The sequence below is a fragment of the Lolium rigidum genome, chromosome 1, assembly GCF_022539505.1.
Source record: "Lolium rigidum isolate FL_2022 chromosome 1, APGP_CSIRO_Lrig_0.1, whole genome shotgun sequence".
NCBI lineage: Eukaryota > Viridiplantae > Streptophyta > Magnoliopsida > Poales > Poaceae > Lolium > Lolium rigidum.
The window spans coordinates 61,301,105-61,319,742 of record NC_061508.1 but is presented as its reverse complement, the minus strand read 5'-3'; the positions used below and the strand labels follow the sequence as shown (position 1 = coordinate 61,319,742).

Genomic DNA, 18,638 nt, shown 5'->3' with positions numbered 1-18,638 from the left:
TTCCAAATCTCCCAACAAGCAGTGGCAAATGCTTCGAAGAAGAAAGGTCTTCCAAAGTTGCATCTTGCAGCGGAGATCAACTGAGAAAGATCCAGGCTATCATTAATTGTCATATGACTTAGCATTTTCTCAACCAAAGAAACATGGATTGTGAAAAATCAGATCACTAGTTTTTCAATTGCTGAGACTAAGAACTAAGAGTGTTTGTGACATGGACAGTTGCTAATGGGCAGAAGCTGCAGAGTTACCATCTAAACATCAAGTACATCAAAGGATATAAAATCTTATGTTAAGATGTCAAAATTGAACTTGGGGGACACCTTCGCAGCACAATCTGCATCATACTAATGTGTATCAGCAAGCCTAGGGAATCTGTCGGTTTGACAGTTAATGAACTTTGATTTAATAGTCTCCTCAGAACGAGCAACTAACGCGCAAAAACGAAAGTTGTTCAGCAATCCCACTGCCAGAGTGATCTTCACGACATGATGCCAGGGAACCAGATGCCTCTCCAGGCTCTACATGAGTAGCACAGTTTTTTTTTTCTTCCAAAATCCAGTGTGCTCGGGCTCCAAACAGATCTCATTGATGAGGAACTCAATCTTGCGACCTAAAGAACTCCTCGGACAGTCTCAAAATGAGCAGATTCTTGGACACCATAGTTTCAGTGTTATGGCAAAGCATCTCCATCTGGTGCTTTCCCAAGACATCGAGAGGCATAATCATCAGCGAGGCCTGGAAGGCTATTCTTATAAGGATCCACAAACTTCTTTACAAACTTATTTTCAGCCATCGAGGCTGTGGTATAGTAATCCCACTCCACATTCAGCAATCCCTTCTCCCTGAGAAGCTTGAGCAAGGATTGTCGGGGCATCAACCGCTTCTTAACGCTATACATGATCAGCACTGGCCTTTGGGCAATGTACGGTGCCTGCAGACCAATATTCTTCATCAAGAACTCCAAAGCTTGCTGTATCTTTTCGTCAGATTTTGCCAGGACAGGCGGCGCCTTCTTGGCAATCATCAATATATCATCCTGTGAAAACCCCAGCTCCCGCAACAGCTGCACTTTCCCGTCGAGAACATTCTTGCTCATGAAGGAGTGTGGCGAGTGCGCGTCGGAACATCCTCGAGCCCCGCACCGCACCTAACTCCTCCGCCTGCGCGATGGCGCCCAGGAGAATCTCCGGTTTCACCGTGAACAGCCGACTGGAGTACAAGCTTACCCTGGCAATCTCGCAAGCACTTACCCCGCACTCCTGGATGGTGTTGATGTTCGGCTTGATCACCTTCTCGAGGCTGGCGCTGAGAAGCTGGCGGTTTGACTTGGCGAGAACGAGCACCTCGTCGTAGGTGCCCAGGGTTTGGAGCCAGAACTGGATGTTGCCGCGGACAGCCCTCGTGCGGCGGATGGAGAGGACGGTCGCGATCTGCGAAGGCGAGAGGCCGATGTCTGTGAGCTCGGCGAAGCGGGGGCCGAGGACCCTCTCCACGGTGGCGGACAGGATGAGCGGGTCGGCGGCCACGGCGGCGGCGATGTCGGCGCGGGGGACGCCCTTGGCCGAGAAGAAAGCCACGGTGGCCCGAGGCCTGGAGAGAGAAGTGAGGCAGGAGAGCCTTTTGGAGGCCTTCAGGGCTTGCTCTCGGGTGAGGCCGCAGTCTGTGACGAGGAATTTCTTGACGGAGAAGGATTTGAGGAAGATGGATGCGGTGGTGGAGAGGAGGCAGTGGAAAGGAACGGGGTGGGCGGCGGGGGCATGGGATGGTTGGTAGCTGGGGAAGAGAGGAAGGGCGCGCGTCCGGAGGTGGCGAATCATGGCGTCACGGCGGCGGTGAGCGGGGCGGAAAAGGTCAGCGGCGAGCGGCGAGCGGCGGCGGAATGTCAGAATTTGCTTTTAGGGCTACTCAATGGCTGCTGGCTGGCCCCATATTTGTTATTTGGGCCCGACTTAAAGAGGCCCGCCCTGACCCATGTCCGGAATTTGTTAAAAATGTACTCCCTTTTAATGAATGTAACGCATTTTTTTTTTCATCTTCTTTGCCACAACACTTAAATAGAAGCCATTATTCTTTCATTTGAAATGCAGAATATGTTGGGAAGTATCGTGGTCCTCGGAAATTTGAAACCATTCTAGTTTGACCACTAGTACAATTTTTTTAAATAGATACAAAACCGTAATTGATATAGTAAATGTTGATTTAAATTTCAACTTCAGATCCAATTCTTGTGAGTTGCAAAGGTAGAATACTTTGACATGCCTTATTTCAAATAGAATTCATGTTCAGCCGAACGAGATTAGTCACTATAATAGAATCATATCTTTGATTGGCTCTAAAATTTTATTTTGTTTGTTTTGCTTCATTTTTTATAGTATAGATGTCTTTTTACAACTCGGTGTTATAGATGGTCATTGAGTTAACTATAACATGCCTAGAGGGACCTTATTATACTAAAGCAAAAATATGTGAAAGAAAACAACAAAGGAAGAGTACTTCGGTTTTCTTGATTATTGATAGTGATACTAACTCCATTCCAATGAATAAGATTTATATTTTTTTCTAAAAAAACAAACTATGCAAGATTTGATCAAGTTTTTAGAATAAATTATGAACATGTAAAATACAAAACTAATAGCAGTAGATATATCATGAAATATATTTTCATATTCTATCTATATAATTTTAAAGTTTGTTCTAAAACTTTGTCAAATTACTTAGTTTAAACTTTTTTTTTAAAAGGGGAGTGGTGTTTTGGAACATGGGAGCATATGCTCCCTATATTTTGAAATGCATGTTACATGTATTTTAAATTTCAAAAAAATTGAAACAAAAAATCCACATGTACGTCTTCACGTGCTACGCGCTTACAAAGTTGTTTCATAAAAAATGAACTTATCATGTGACGTGTGTAAAAAAGACAAAATTCAGTGCTGAAAATAATGCTTTTTCACATGATAAGTTTTCTCTTTTTTACATAGGCCACAAAAAATATTATTTTTTCGTGAAACTTGACGCATACATATATATTATGGAGATGTACATGTAGAATTTTTTTTCAAAATTTTTCCACACTTCGAAATATGTTTTATTGGTAGATGGAGCATACGCACCTGGGAGCCGAATTGAATTTCCGAAAAGAATGTATGAAAATTTTAGCAGTCCACTATTGTTTGGAAAACATCCTCGATCACCTCCGATATGGGGTTTTATCTTGAGAGAAGTCTAATTTACCCTCCTGAACTTCTAAACTTGTATTAAAGTTCAGCTTACAACCTGTAACTTTATTTTGGTTCAACTTTCAACCCTGAATTCTAAAAAACGGTTCAAAATCACCCCTTGCATTGTATTAAGAGAGAAGTCCAATTTACCCCCCTAAACTCGTCTCAAAGTTTAGATTACAACCCTCAACTTTACTTTGGTTCAATCTTCAACCCTGAATTCTATAAACGGTTCGGAATTGAACCTTCTACCCTTTTTGACAAGTTTTGAACCGGGTTTTTCTCCCTATATACCGTGCCAACTCATCAACGTACAACATACACGGTACATATACTTCCTCTCTCTCCATATCGCACGATCGCCTCATGCCTCATCATGATCGTCTTCCTCCCTGGAATGAGGCCATGGCGACCACAGAGGGGTGTCTCCATCGGACAATAACACCCAGCGTCTGCCCTCTACATCACCTGTCGTGCCCAGCCTTCCGCCATCGGCAACCACCACGCAGCGCAGCGAGCCACGGGGGAGACATTTTTATTCCTGCGGGTGAAGAGTTGAAGATGAAGCATAGATTTAAAGATAAAGAGTTAAAGACATAGAATACATGTATGCACTATTTTCCCAATACAATACATTACATGACAAGAAAAACCAGCTTAAGACAATACAAGGGGTGATTCTAAACCGTTTTTAGAATTCAGGGTTGAAAGTTGAACCAAAGTAAAGTTCAGGGTTGTAAGTTGAACTTTGAGACAAGTTTACGGGGGCAAATTGGTTTTTTTCTTGTACTGCGTATGTTGTATGTTGATGAGTAGGCATAGTATATAGGAAGAAAACCCGCTAACTAGTTCAATACATGTCAAAAAAGGGTAGAAAGTTCAATTCCGAACGGTTTATAGAATTCAGGGTTAAAGATTGAACCAAAGTAAAGTTGAGGGTTGTAATCTGAATTTTGAGACAAGTTTAGGGGGGTAAATTTCTTGAACTATTGTTTGGAAAACATCCTCACCTGCCTCGGGCCTTGGGGTAGAAATTGAACATTTGTTTGTAATGGTTGTTGTTGCTTGGTCTATGTGGCTAACCACACCAGGAATAAAGCTGGTTTTACCCGCTACACAGGGTTGTCACGTCTAGCTGCATGCTTGAGCTCAACCCCCGCGCCACCTGAAGCCTTTAGATATCTATGCTATAGTTTTTCATCCTTCTCCTGCGCGCAATTTGTATCTGATGATGCCTGTGTCGAGGCCTTGACAGTGAAGTGTCAGTATCCTGGTCTACAGATGCAAGGGATTTCCTTTTGCCAATCTGATGTCCCCCGATCAGCCCTTTTGTACTATCTTTGTAGCAAATGTTGAACATACTTCAGTATAAGCTGTGTCCATCAGCCCATGCATGAGGATCTTTCCTCAAAAAAGGGCACATTCCAGCCAAAAACCACGTGCACAAATGTTGAGAGCATCGGTATCTTCATGGTGAATCATCTGTTTTACAAAAGAAGAATCCAAAAAGGAAAAAAGAACTCGACTGCACATTGCATGACTAAAGAAGCTAGTTACTGTCATTGCTCATGTGAGGCATCAGGCAGCAAGTTGTGATGTCAGTTTGCTGGCAGATCTGAACTGACTAGAAAAGTACCCCATGTTGCTGAAATTGAAGAACACAAACCGATGAATGGGATGCAGTGAAGCACCTTCATGGCAACAATGACCTGCATATAAACATGGTCCATCGTAAGCTTCTTATTCTCGGTTAGTATGGTGATGATGAACGGACGTCCATATATTTGGAGAGCAGGGATGGTGTATTTTATAAATGAGCTGCTAGGCTTGTAAGGAGCCAGGAATCGTTTTACAGCCAAGGACTTCATGTGTGTTACTTTGACGGTTTGACCTCATAATGAGGAGCCTGATAGGCACCATAGCCATGTATATCCTGATATGAAGCTGAGACAAGAAGACGTTGTCGCTGATGGAGAAGGAGATCCCATAGCCACCATCACCCGCCACCAACGCCGATTGCCCACTCCCTGCAACCCTTCAATGAACCGCACGAGGAGAGCCGCTAATGGTTGCAACATGTGATCAGGTGTTTCACAGCCGCAAAATAGACGTAAATTGAGAAGACGTTGTGGAACACACGACCGTGGCTGATCCATCTGTGATTCGTGCGGCCAACGCTGCACATGCAATCAGTCGGTGGGCATGGATACAAAAAAGAAGTTTTATACTGATGAAACACAAAAGACAAATACTACATAATCTAATCAGGTGGCCAAGCATTGAATTCCTTTGAAATAAGGCATGTCAAAATATTTTACCTTCGCAGTTCTTTCAACACGAATTGAATTTGGACTCAAAAAGTTAAATGGATGTTTACTAAATCAATAACCAGCTTATCTTTATTTAAAATAAGATGATGCAGCCAAGGATGAGAATGGGGGAGGACTTTAGCCAAGGTCCATGTAACCCAGATTTGGAGAACCAGTATGAAGATAGAAACACAATGGATAGTGAATCAATATGACTAATTGACTGTTGGCTGAACATAATCGTCCTGAAAATTGTCAATTTAATCACAAAGAAGCTAAATAATAAAAAATGCTACTCCCTCCGATCCATAAAAATGCTGATCCATAATTATTATGGATAGGAGGGAGTTTAATTTCATTATTTTCCTCTTTGGTAATAATCATTGCTCATCCTCATCATTTCTACAATTTGGTCATAATCAAAATTGTCAGTACAATACTTCAATGTCACAAAGAGACGAACGACCGTTTAATCAAAGATGCACCACCAAATATCTCAGCATATGAGAACAGATTTAATATGCTTATTTTCTGGCGTTGCATTGTTCGCATACAAGTTGCTTAAATTCTACCACCTCCGTTTCAAGGTACATGCCACGCTAGTAACCCAAGTGCAAATGACTAACGAGTATGGATACATTTAACTTTCATATGCATATGCATTTGCTCCTAAGTATGCATGCGCTACCAACAGATTTGGCCACTTCCATCTCAACAACTAATAACAGATGACATTGGCAATTCAAGTTGGTTGAAAAGAATAAATTTCATACGAGTAGTGTAAAGTTAACATTCATGTAGATGCATTGTAAAATGTTACCTCGAAATGATATTAAGACTTGTTTGTGGAGACAGAATCTGAAAGCTGCAATGACATATATTTGGTTACACGTGAAATATATCAGTAACATCAGTTGCAGCCATGCGCTAGCGAACTTCTAGTTACATAAACAAATAAAGAACTCACATATGACCTAAATATCCAATAAGTATTCAAATACAGATATATCATCCTATAAAGACATAAAAGGGTACAACAGAATATACCAACAAAGTATACATCAACTAACTGAAGATAGAAGGCCAATTCCGTGGTTCAATGATGCATCCATGTTTGACATGGAAAAGTTAACATCCATATTTGATACCTTTAGTGTGCACATAAGTGTGACCACGGCACATTGTGCATCGTAGCTCCTTGCTCAAACTGATTTCAACTTGTTCAACTTGGTTTGCACAAAGCACAGAATTTTCAGTTTTGCCACTTCCAAAGAAAAAAATCTTCAAATAGCTGAAGTGGCAAACCCTCTATAAAATTTTAAACATTCAAATGTATGTTTTCGAGGAAGCCAAAATTTAAATACTCCAACCATTTACAATCAGATATACAGATGTCAAGTCACATTTCCCAGAATTTTCATTACACGGTCCATTTCTGGCAAGATGATAATCATAGTCGGTAGCTGCTTTTTCATCACATAATAACACTAGAGAGGATCATCTAGAGAAAAATTGTACTCCAAAATTTAGAACAGTGAATCAAGGGGAGATGACAAACCTTAAACTCTCCCGCCCAACACAGCAATACACCCATGACAGCCATGGCACATTGTCTAGTTCTCCTTCTTTGGTAGCAATTCCATGGGTATTTTCTGAGCACAGGTAGAAGCATAAACATCAGTGAGGCCTGGTAAACTCTCCTTGTAAGGATGCACGAACTTGGCAAGAAACTTCTTCTCGGATAGCGAGGCAGCATAGTAATCGAACCGGAGATCCAGCAGCCCCTTCTCGTTGAGTAACTTAAGCAAGCGGTACCGAGGGAACAGACGGCGCTCGAGGCTGTACTTGAGCAGCACCGGCCTTTGAGCGATGTAGGATATCTCCAGTCCAGCAACCTTTGTCAGGAAATGCATGTTCCTCTGCAGCCTCTCCTCGGACACGGTCAGGATACCCGGCATCTTCTTCACAGCCAGAAGCACATCGTCATGCGACCAGCCAAGCGTCTCGAGGACCTGGATCTTGTCGGTGAGCTTCTCGGGACTCTGCACGGTGAAGGCCACGAGCGCGTAGAGGAACATCCGCGAATTCTGCGACACGCCGAACTTGTCAATGTGCGCCAGAGCGTCCTGGACCTGCTGCGGGGTCCTGACGAGCACCCGGGAAATGAAGGGCTCGGAGAAGAGAGAGGGGTTTAGCCCGCACTGCTGGAGGAGGGCCAGATTTGGCTTGGCCACCTTGTCGAGGTCGGCGGCGAGGAGGCCGGAGTTCATCCGGAGGGCCTTGAGGAGCTTGTCGTAGGAGCCGAAGACGGAGAGCCAGAAGTCGAGGTTGCGGCTGAGGGAGCTGCTGCGGAAGGAGCAGAGGGCGAGCGGGACGAGGCGCGCGATCTGGGAGCGCGAGAGGCCGAGCTCGCTGAGCTCTGTGACGCGGGGCGCCAGAGTCCTCTCCACGCTGGCGCAGAGGAAGCGCGGGTCGACGGCGACGAGGGTGGTGATGTCGGAGCGGGGGACCCCGAGGTCGGAGAGGAAGGCGAGGACGGCGTCGGGCTTGGAGGAGGATTTGAGGTGGGAGATCTTCTTCGACGCCTTGAGGGCCTGGGCGCGGGTGACGCCGCAGGTGGCGACGAGGTAGTCCTCGGCGGCGAAAGGGGTTGCTGCAGTGGATGTGGTGGCGGCGGAGAGGTTGCGGTGAAGGGCGAAGATGGGAGAGAAGCGGGAGGCGGGGTGACGGGACGGGGAGTGTAGGAGGAAAGAGATGATGCGCGCTCGGAGATGGATCATGGCGTTCCGGCGGCGGCCGGCCGGCCGGCGGATGGTTTCCCGGCGGCTTGGGGATAATGTAGAGCGTGTAAAATCTTATCTTCTTTTCCGATTTTGGGAGGGAAATGTCTGCCCTAGGCCTCGAGGAGATATCTGAAACTTCAACTCCCAAAACCTGATCTGTCGTAGCTACTTTTGTATGAGAGCTTCTTTTTTTTTTCTCTCTTCTCCTCTCTCCTCTCGACTCAGGCAAAAGATATTGTAAGAGCATCTCCAGCCGCGTCCCCCAAAGTAATTTGGGGCGCGTCGGACCGAAAAATTGTTCCAGGCGCGTCCCCCAAAGCCCATTTTTGTCCGGCGCGGCCCGATACGGTGTCCGGCGCCCCGAGTCCGTCCCCGTCCCACAGGGGACGCTCCGGGGACGCCGGACACACCGAAAAGCGAGGCGGGCTCCCACATGTCGGCGACTATTTGCATAAACCGTTGGTTCGCGCCTCTTTTCTCGTCGCTCCTCCCACCCCACCGATGCCGCTAGATTTCCCGGCCGTTTGGGCGTCTAATCTCTGCTGAGAGTCGGCACCGTTGTCGCGGCTGGGGCTCCCGTCGGTCGTGCCGCCGCCGCCGCTTCGCCAGCGCGTCCTAGAACGCGCCGTCAAATCCGCCCCACCTCCGCGCACAGAAGGTGCTCGACGATTTGCCAGGTAGGCGCGATTGGCCGCTGTTTGTTGCGTCGTCTGCCTCGGCGCAATTTTAACCATTGATTTTGCTTTAGCCATGGACAGCGACGATGAGATGCTTGCCCTGCTGCTGGAGGATGACCGCAAGAATCATGCTAGGTCACATGTTGGTCCCTATGAGTGTGAATGCCCTCTTGCGGAGGTTGATCATGAGTTGCCTGCAGATTTTGCTGATTTTCTCGCCATGCACGCAGAGATCCGTGACAGCAATGTTCATGATCAACTTCAAGCTGATCTCGTTGAGCATTTGTGGAGGATCAAAGGAAATACCGTGGCACCTTGATGTAGCATCTAGCCCTATTTATTATATTTGTTTACTTGTTTTATTATTTGTTGTAATTTAATTTGAAAACAATCCTCGCAAACATTTTTATTCATATGCTATATTTGATAAATGGTTCTGTATTAAAAAGAAGTATTTTAAATGTTTGGGGCGGCGTTTGGGAGACGCGACTGGGGAGCGACGTCCCAAAGGCGGCACGAATAAAACACGTCCCCCAAACGCTCAATCCGGCGCGGTTTGGGGGACGCTTTGGAGGACGCGGCTCAAGATGCTCTAATTCCTCTATTGACTAACATAAGATGTTTTAAATTGAACTAAATACTACAAAAATGAGTGAACTTACACGCTCAAAGTAAACTAGATACGAAACAAAATCAGTGAATCTGCAAAAAGTTTTTACATCAGTGAATTGAGAAAGTACTTGCTAATCCATATTGCCTGTTTATATCACTCTATTGTATTTTCTCTAAATTATTTTTCCTTATAAAATGGTTGGGCTCTAGTTTATCTCAAGCGAAGTCCTAATATGGCTCTCAAAAGGCATTTTTAGGGAGTGAAACCCAATCCTCTAGTAGACTCCGAAAAGGTGGCTTCCAAAGTCTGCTAGTGCCCTATCAATATCAATTTCACTATTTCGCATATCTATCTATATCTATACCAAATAATAAAGTTAAAAAAGGGGTTCCGTCGTCCATCAATTTTGTTTCCGACTTTACCTCTACAGGGTTTGGAATATTACTTTGTTCTGCCACCGTCAAGTCAGAACAACACCGCGAAACGCTCTGGCTAACTTCCCCTCGGGCTCCCCACTAACCGCTTTCATGGCCGCACGGTCCGCCCTTGCGCAGAGCAACTGTTGCAGCCGCTGCACCAAAGGGATGCTAGCACCCCGCCGCCACCTGTATCCTCGCTAAGAATCAAGTGAATGAGTCCTAACGCTGCAATGGAGATCCGTGACTACCAATCTGTCTAACGATGCGCGCGAGATCCGGTGGACGCTCCCTAGCTCTGCTCCGAAGCTCCGCGATGTACTCCTCCGCATAGGACCACGCTGGATGCAGTATCTCGGTCTTGCCTAGGAACTCGCCCAACACCTCACCTCTGCTCCGCCCAAGCCTCTTCTGGTCGGCGCACCATATAGATGGGTCTACGCTCCTCCCAAGAACTCGTGCGATGAAGACCGTTAGAAGGGATTGCGGGTCAAGGGCTGACATGGATTTGAAGAAGAGAATGTCGATTCGGGGAGAAATTTTGAGATAGGAGGCCGATCTGTATTGAGAGCAAGGGGATTTTTCCGCCCATCGGTATGGATAAAAAGGGGTGTTTTCCCGTGGATATTGACTTGGTCGAGTTTTGTAGGTCCAGCATTTCGACGGCCGCGTGGACACACAGTGTTAGAGCGGTGCTAGAAAAAAAATCATGCAGCTCTTCTATTCTATACGAGTGTCATGATTTGGTGGCATGTGCGTTGGTGAGTGTGGATGAGAAAAAAGTTGCATCATTTGTTAGCCATACATCAGTTCCGAAATTAATCGAGTGAAAAGAACTTGAAGATTCAATTATAATATAATATACTTCCTCCATCTAAAATAGATGTCTTACTTTTGTCTAGATAGGAATGTATGTAGAAGCACTTTTAGTTATAGATATACCCGTATCTGAAAAAGGCTAAGACACCTATTTTTAGACGGAGATAGTAGTAATCTTAACCATTTAGCATGAACCTTGATCCAGTCTAGCAAAAAGAAAAAAAAAAACTACACCATACCTGTCATACAAAATTGAGGGATTATTTTATCTCATCTTTGAAAATTATTTTTCTCTCCCCATTTCTCTAGGGAGCGAGTGCACAGACACCGCGGCTAGCAACACTAACATCCGCCACTACTGCCGCGTGGGACCACCGCCTTACACATGAAAGCAGGTGTACTCCTTCTCTGGCTCTAGGAAATCGTCACGAGAAGAGAGCCACCTCTATCGTCGCGTGCACAGATCACAAAGTTGCTATCATGGCGACGATGCTCACACTCGTTTATGTTTTCCTGCTTTCACCTGGTAGATCGATCTGTAGCTTCCTTATGCTTAATATAAGAATGCAAAGTGGCAACATCAAAACAGAAACAAGATCATCCCCATTTTGGATTTCACCAAATCTTCAACACCACCAATAGGAGCCAAACATTATTTGAATCACACCCATGCAAATGTTTGGCAAAATTCAAAAATGAAGTTCTTGCGGCCATTTCATCGAACACCTTGTGTGCAAATATCTGCCAACCCCATACATGCTTTTATCCAGAGGTTTTTGGCCTAAACCATCCATGCCTAGATCATCACCAGCACCCTCTTGCACCCAGTGAGCAATGCCAAGCCTCAAATACAACAATCATGCATGATTTCATCTAGTACAAGACCATGTCGTGGCATCATGCCACTCACCCAAGTCAAACCCTCTCCTCTCACTTCTGGATGAGCTCACCATGTCCTTGACCTCCCTCTCACTCCCCTGAACACGATGGACACCGCCATCGATCGAGGAGACGCATGCAACAACCAGAACACGACGCGCCCAGTGACGCCCAGATGCGCCAGGACGCGCACGGACACGTCCCTGGACGCGCCAGAGCACCGCCTCGCCCCGTCGCGTCAGCCCTCCCCTCGCTCTCTCCTCTCGCACTCGCACTCAACACGTCACCAGCAACCTCCTAGACAACCTCACCTGCCCGCGCGTGCAGTGTCACCGTCGTCACCGTCGACGCTCTCCGCCCCGGTACTGCGAGGACGACGACGTCGCCTGAGCCACGTCATCCACCTCCTGCTGCGCCATGATGCGCACTAGGACCGCCAAACGTCACTGAACAGCTCCGCATCCTCGCCCACGCCTCTCCCCCTCTGTAGCATCGTCGACGCCACCGCCATGCCCGTGCCACCCTGCTCTCTCGCCCACTATAAAAGGAGGACGCCCCAGCCTCCATTCTTCACACCAGCTCACTCCCCTCCTTCCTCTCGCTCTCCTCGACCACTTCCCCCTCCACAATTCGTCAAGAAGGAGACGGTCCCACAGACTTCATCGCTCGCCACCTGCGGGAGCATCACCTTCAAGATCCGGCCCGGCCGCGTCTACCCCCTCACGGATCGCCATGAATCCGTCAGGTATTGGTCCGGGGGATTCTTCTATGTGAAGGATGTCTCAGATCCACCCAGCTCGAAGACGCTGCCGGAATTCAAGGATGGGCCTGCCAGCGAGACCCCCGCCTGGACCAAGTGCCCTCACCTCTCCGAGTCGCCTCGGCTGACAAGGGCGGTCAGGTGGATCTGCAAGCTGACATAAGCCGGCTTGTCGTGGAAGGACCTGACGATGTCTTGGTTCACCAAGCGGATCCAACCCCTTCAACATCGGGATCGCTTGATGTACGAATACACCGGCCGCGATGACACTGCCTTTGAAACGTTGAGGAACCTGCTGGCTCATGGGACCCGCATGTCATCCCCTATGTACAATAAAAGTTTCTTTTCTTGGAGTTATATTTCACCCTCTGATTTTTGGCGATTTCCTTTTTCTTTCGATCCCCTGCTGCCTTGGAAACGTTGAGGATGCTGCTGGCTCATGGGTCCCGCATGTCATTCTCTATGAACAATAAAAGTTTCTTTTCTTGGATTATTTTTGGCTCCTGATATTTGTTCACTTGCCTTTTTTCTTTCGATCTCATGCCGCCTTTGAAATGTTGAGGAAGCTGTTGGCGCATGGGTCCCGCATGTCATCCTCTATGAACAATAAAAGTTTCCTTTCTTGGAGTTATTTTTTACCCCTAATTTCTGGCTACTTCCTTTTTCTTTTATCCCCTGCCGCCTTTGAAACGTTGAAGACTTTGCTGGCTCATGGGTTCCACATGTCAGCCTCTATGAACAATAAACATTTCGCTATTTGTATTTTTCTTTCGATCCCCAGTCGCCTTTGAAACTTAGAGGACGATGCTGGCTCATGGGTCCCACATGTCAGCCTCTATGAACAATATACCTTTCCTTTGTTGGATTTATTTTTCACCCTCTGATTTTTGGCTATTTCCTTTTTCTTTTGATCCACTGCTGCCTTGGAAACGTTGAGTAAGCTGCTGACACATGGGGCCCGCATGTCATCCTCTATATACAATTAACTTGCAAGATCTTGGAGCGAAAGAGCTTGTATTAGTGGGACCCATATGTCATCCTCTATGTACAATAAAAGTTTCTTTTCTTGGATTATTTTTTGCTCCTGATATTTGGTCACTTTCTTTTTTCTTTCGATCTCATGCCGACTCTGAACGTTGAGTAAGGTGCTGGCTCATGGGACCCGCATGTCATCCTCTATGTACAATAAAGTTTCTTTTCTTGGATTTTTTTACCCCCTGATTTTTTGTCACTTGCCTTTTTCATTCGATCATGTGCCACCTTTGAAATTGAGGACGCTGCTGGCTCATGGGTCCCACATGTCAGCCTTTATGAATAATATGAAGGAGATATGCCCTAGAGGCAATAATAAAAGTGGTTATTATTTATATCTCTATGTTTATGATAAATGTTTATATGTCATGCTATAATTGTATTAACCGAAACATTAGTACATGTGTGATATGTAGACAACAAGAAGTCCCTAGTATGCCTCTTAAACTAGCTTGTTGATTAATGGATGATTAGTTTCATAATCATGAACATTGGATGTTATTAATAACAAGGTTATATCATTATATGAATGATGTAATGGACACACCCAATTAAGCGTAGCATAAGATCTCGTCATTAAGTTATTTGCTATAAGCTTTCGATACATAGTTACCTAGTCCTTATGACCATGAGATCATGTAAATCACTTATATCGGAAAGGTACTTTGATTACACCAAACACCACTCGCGTAAATGGGTGGCTATAAAGGTGGGATTAAGTATCCGGAAAGTATGAGTTGAGGCATATGGATCAACGAGTGGGATTTGTCCATCCCGATGACGGATAGATATACTCCGGGCCCTCTCGGTGGAATGTCGTCTAAATGTCTTGCAAGCATATGAATGAGTTCATAAGAGACCACATACCACGGTACGAGTAAAGAGTACTTGTCGAGAAACGAGGTTGAACAAGGTATGGAGTGATACCGAAGATCAAACCTCGGACAAGTAAAATATCGCGTGACAAAAGGAATTGGTATCGTATGTGAATGGTTCATTCGATCACTAAAGTCATCGTTGAATATGTGGGAGCCATTATGGATCTCCGGATCCCGCTATTGGTTATTGGTCGGAGTGAGTACTCAACCATGTCCGCATAGTTCACGAACCGTAGGGTGACACACTTAAAGTTGGATGTTGAAATGGTAGTTCTTGAATATGGAATGGAGTTGGAATATTTGTTCGAAGTCCCGGATGTGATCCCGGACATCACGAGGAGTTCCGGAATGATCCGGAGAATAAGATTCATATATAGGATGTCATTTTATGTGAATAAAATGTCGCGGAAGGTTCTATGGAAGGTTCTAGAAGGTTCTAGAAAAGTCCGGAAGAAACCACCAAGGAAGGTGGAGTCCACATGGGACTCCACCTCCATGGCCGACCAACCCTAGTGGGGGAGGAGTCCCATGTGGACTCCCCTAGGGGGCCGGCCACCCCCACATGGGAGGTGGAACTCCCACCTTGGTGGGAGTCCTAGCTTGGCTAGGTTTCCCCCCTCCTATGGAAGGTTTTTGGTTCGGGTCTTATTCGAAGACTTGGACACCACCTCTTGGGGTTCCACCTATAAAATGAGGGGCCAAGGGGAGGGGGCCGGCCACCCCAAGACCACAGCCTGGCCGCCCCCCCTTGAGTGGCCGGCCACCCCCTCCCAAACCCTAGCCGCCCCCCTTCTCCTCCATAGCTCCCGCGTGCTTTAGCGAAGCTCCGCCGGAGTTCTCCACCGCCACCGACACCACGCCGTCGTGCTGTCGTATTCAAGAGGAGCTACTACTTCCGCTGCCCGCTGGAACGGGAGGTGGACGTCGTCTTCATCAACAACCGAACGTGTGACCGAGTACGGAGGTGCCGCCCGTTCGTGGCGCCGGAACCGATCGTGATCAAGATCTTCTACGCGCTTTTGCAAGCGGCAAGTGAACGTCTACCGCAACAACAAGAGCCTCATCTTGTAGGCTTTGGAATCTCTTCAAGGGTGAGACTCGATACCCCCTCGTTGCTACCGTCTTCTAGATTGCATCTTGGCTTGGATTGCGTGTTCGCGGTAGGAAAATTTTTGTTTTCTATGCAACGTTATCCTACATAATAAACCTTTCCTTTGTTGGTTTTATTTTTTACACCTAATTTCTGGCAATTTGCCTTCTTCTTTTGATCCCCTGCAGCCTTTGAAAGGAGGAGAACGCTGCTGGCAAGTCGGTCCCACATGTCATCTTCTATGAAGAATAAAAGTTTCCTTTCTTGGATTTATTTTTGACCCCTAATTTCTGGGTATTTGCCTTCTTCTTCTGATCCCCTGCCGACTTTGAAATGATGAGGATGCTGCTGGCAGATCGGTCCCACATGTCAGCCTCTCTGAACTATAAATGTTTCCTTTCTAGGATTATTGTTGACCCCTATTTTCAGGCTATTTGCCTTTTTCTTTGAAACGTTGAGGACACTAGTGTCTCATGGGACCACATGGCATCCTCTCTGAACGATAAACCTTCATTTCTTGTTAACGACAGGTTAATCGGTATTATTTTTTGTAGACTAATACAAACTGTTTCGCTCCAAGATCTTGCAAGTTGATAGATTGAATCATGGAATTATTAGGATATTTTTAAATTTCAAATCCACTTTATGAATTTTTAAAAATACCATGATCCATGTGGGTATGGAGCGATCAAGGATTTTCAGATTGGGCATGAGTAGTTTCAAAAATTGGAACCCAATAATTCAAAATAAATAAAAACAACTTTATGTAGAATTTCCGTGTTTTTTTTTTGCCAATCATAGGATATGTGTTTCATTAGAAAATGGCCGAAATTGCATGAGCAAAAAGGCCCATTTGTAGTTATTGGGCTTCGACAGCCGGAGCAAGTAGACCGATAGCAATTACCATGTAGATGGTCGTTGGCAACCTAAAAGTGAAATATTGGGCCCAACAGGGGAAGGCTGAACAGTACTATTTTCTAATGGGAAGGTGGTGCATGGCGTTATCCTGCCAAAAAAAGATGAAACATGGGTTGCTGAAATTTGCCCATCTGCGCCTAATATCGCCGTCATGGCTCCGCTTCCGCCGCTGCCGCTATGCCTCGTCTCGCGCCGAGCTCGCAGTACGGCCGCGTCTCGAGCACGGGGTACCGCGGCGCCCACGCGCGCCCCAAAGGTTCGTATTACGCGGAGATACGTGACGGCGACGAGCGCATCGGCCTTGGCACCTACGAGACCGCGCACAAGGCCGCGCGCGCGTACGACGCTATGGCGTGGCGGCTCGGGCGCCCGCGATCATCGATGAATTTCCATGACGTGTGGACGCGCCAGCAGGCCGAGGATCTCGCGCCGCCGCCGTACATCGTTAGACAGGAGGAACAGCGCCGCCGCCGTGAGATGGAGCGCCGTCTGCGCATCACCGAGCGGGACGAGCGCGCGGCGCGCGAGTGGGCTTCCCGCTTCCCCGAGGACGTTACCGCCGAGAACGGGCACTTCCACAGAAGGAGGGCGGAGAAGGCGACGAGGCGGGCTGCGAAGAAGGAGGACCGCGCACGACGTAGGGCGGAGAAGGCGACGAAGCGGGCCTTCATCGAAACGCAGCTCGCCGGGCCGACCACCATTGGCGACGACAACCCCCGTTGGATTGACCTCTTCTCGTCGGATCCGTTGTCGGGCACGACACCGGACTCGTCAGCTGTCGAGTTTTATTTTAGTTTTATCGCACTACTTTGTAAAAAACATGAACTATCTATCAAGCTAACTTTATCCTATTTTATGTCTATTTCTAGTCTTTGTTTGATCTTTTGTTTTACTGCACTCTATTTTTCATTATATTCTGTTTTTGGCGCTGCATTATAACGCCTCTGAAAATACGCTGTTTCAGCCCTGCATTTGGCCGCCACAGTTTGCAGCTTTCGTAAAGCTATTGTCGGCTCCATGCGCAGCATCAGCCCACAGCGCCAAAATATAGAGCCACTGCTGGAGTTGCTGTAATATGTTTGTCAGCGCTTACCTAATTAGTGAAAAAGATGTTCAGCGTGGTATTCCAAAAAAAGATCTTCATGTTTTTTTCCCTAGCAATCCAACAAAGGATCGAATTTCATTACCAGAGAGATAACCAACATGAGCATAGGCACTATCAATTCCGCAAACCATGTTCAAGATATTAGAACTACCCACAGCAAAAGGAAAAGTCACTTCTAATACTAGCGTCTTAAAAACAACTAAGCAGAATTAACAAAGTCTAGACTTATTACAGGAACTGAAAGGGGGAGATGACATCCAAACGTATGCAAACAGTCTCCAAACGAGACCAGGCCACAAAAAAACGAGACCAGGCCACAAAACAAGGAAACATCGTGCGATAACCAGCAGATTTTCCAGCATCAGCAAGCAACTTCCCAGAACCTTTTTCAGACAATGTCACCAGGCTCCTTGCTCCTTGTCTTCGTCCGGCTTCTTGTCCTCAAGACGTAGCGGAGGATCCGGGGCAGATTTTTCGGTCTCAGCATTTTCACCTTTTGACGCAAATCTCATGAGAAACAACATGTAAATATCTTACAGCGAAAGAGCTGTATTATAGTGGTCCTATCAACTTGCAAATATCTTAGAGCGAAATATCTTGTATTAGTCTGCAAAAGAATACAGATAAACCTGTCGTGAACAAGTGCAGCGTTTCGAACCTTAAAGAAGCTCTCTAGGAGAAACAACAGAACAATGTGTGTTTCATCATAATACGGGTAGCTAAATTGTGAAAAAAATGTACAGCTCGGGATTCGAGAAAAGATCTTCAGATCTGCTACATTTTGACTTCACCAAACAACATGTGTTCATCATAATACTGGTAGCTAATTTTGTGAAGATCTGTTTGTGGGATTCAAAACAAAGATCTTCATGTCTGCTACATTTTGACTTCAGGTACCAAATAAATTAACAGTACGTGTTCATCATAATATGTGCAATAAAATATATAAAAGCACATATTATACTAACGTAACTAGACATGAACAATCAATCATTCAAGTTTAAGAAAAAAACTTTATAAAAGGGTACCATCATGTTGGCAACAAATCCCCCTTACTATATTATCACGTCAATTGTCATGCAGTTTTTCTCGAAAAAACTTTATGTCTTTGTATGTTAGCAGAAAATCACAAAGATAGCAG

The 18,638-nt window shown here is 46.0% G+C and overlaps 1 protein-coding gene across 2 annotated transcripts; it reads right to left on the bottom strand.

Annotated features, from left to right (window-relative positions):
* Positions 1 to 6,753: 6,753 nt before the first annotated feature.
* LOC124685409 (transcription termination factor MTEF1, chloroplastic-like) lies at positions 6,754 to 8,429 on the bottom strand. Of its 2 annotated transcripts, XM_047219751.1 has the most exons (2): positions 7,295 to 8,429; positions 6,754 to 7,179 (listed from the first exon to the last, which is right to left on the bottom strand). In XM_047219751.1, exons 1-2 carry the CDS (start codon positions 8,305 to 8,307, stop codon positions 7,029 to 7,031), a joined length of 1,164 nt encoding a protein of 387 aa, XP_047075707.1. In that variant the 5' UTR covers positions 8,308 to 8,429; the 3' UTR covers positions 6,754 to 7,028. The 2 variants fall into 2 exon arrangements, with proteins under 2 accessions (XP_047075707.1, XP_047075706.1); XM_047219750.1 differs by having other exon boundaries at positions 7,045 to 8,429.
* Between the last annotated feature and the right edge of the window lie 10,209 nt (positions 8,430 to 18,638).

Excerpts from the sequence above, each read along its gene's own strand:
- LOC124685409 (XM_047219750.1), bottom strand. The coding sequence starts at position 8,307 with ATGATCCATCTCCGAGCGCGCATCATCTCTTTCCTCCTACACTCCCCG.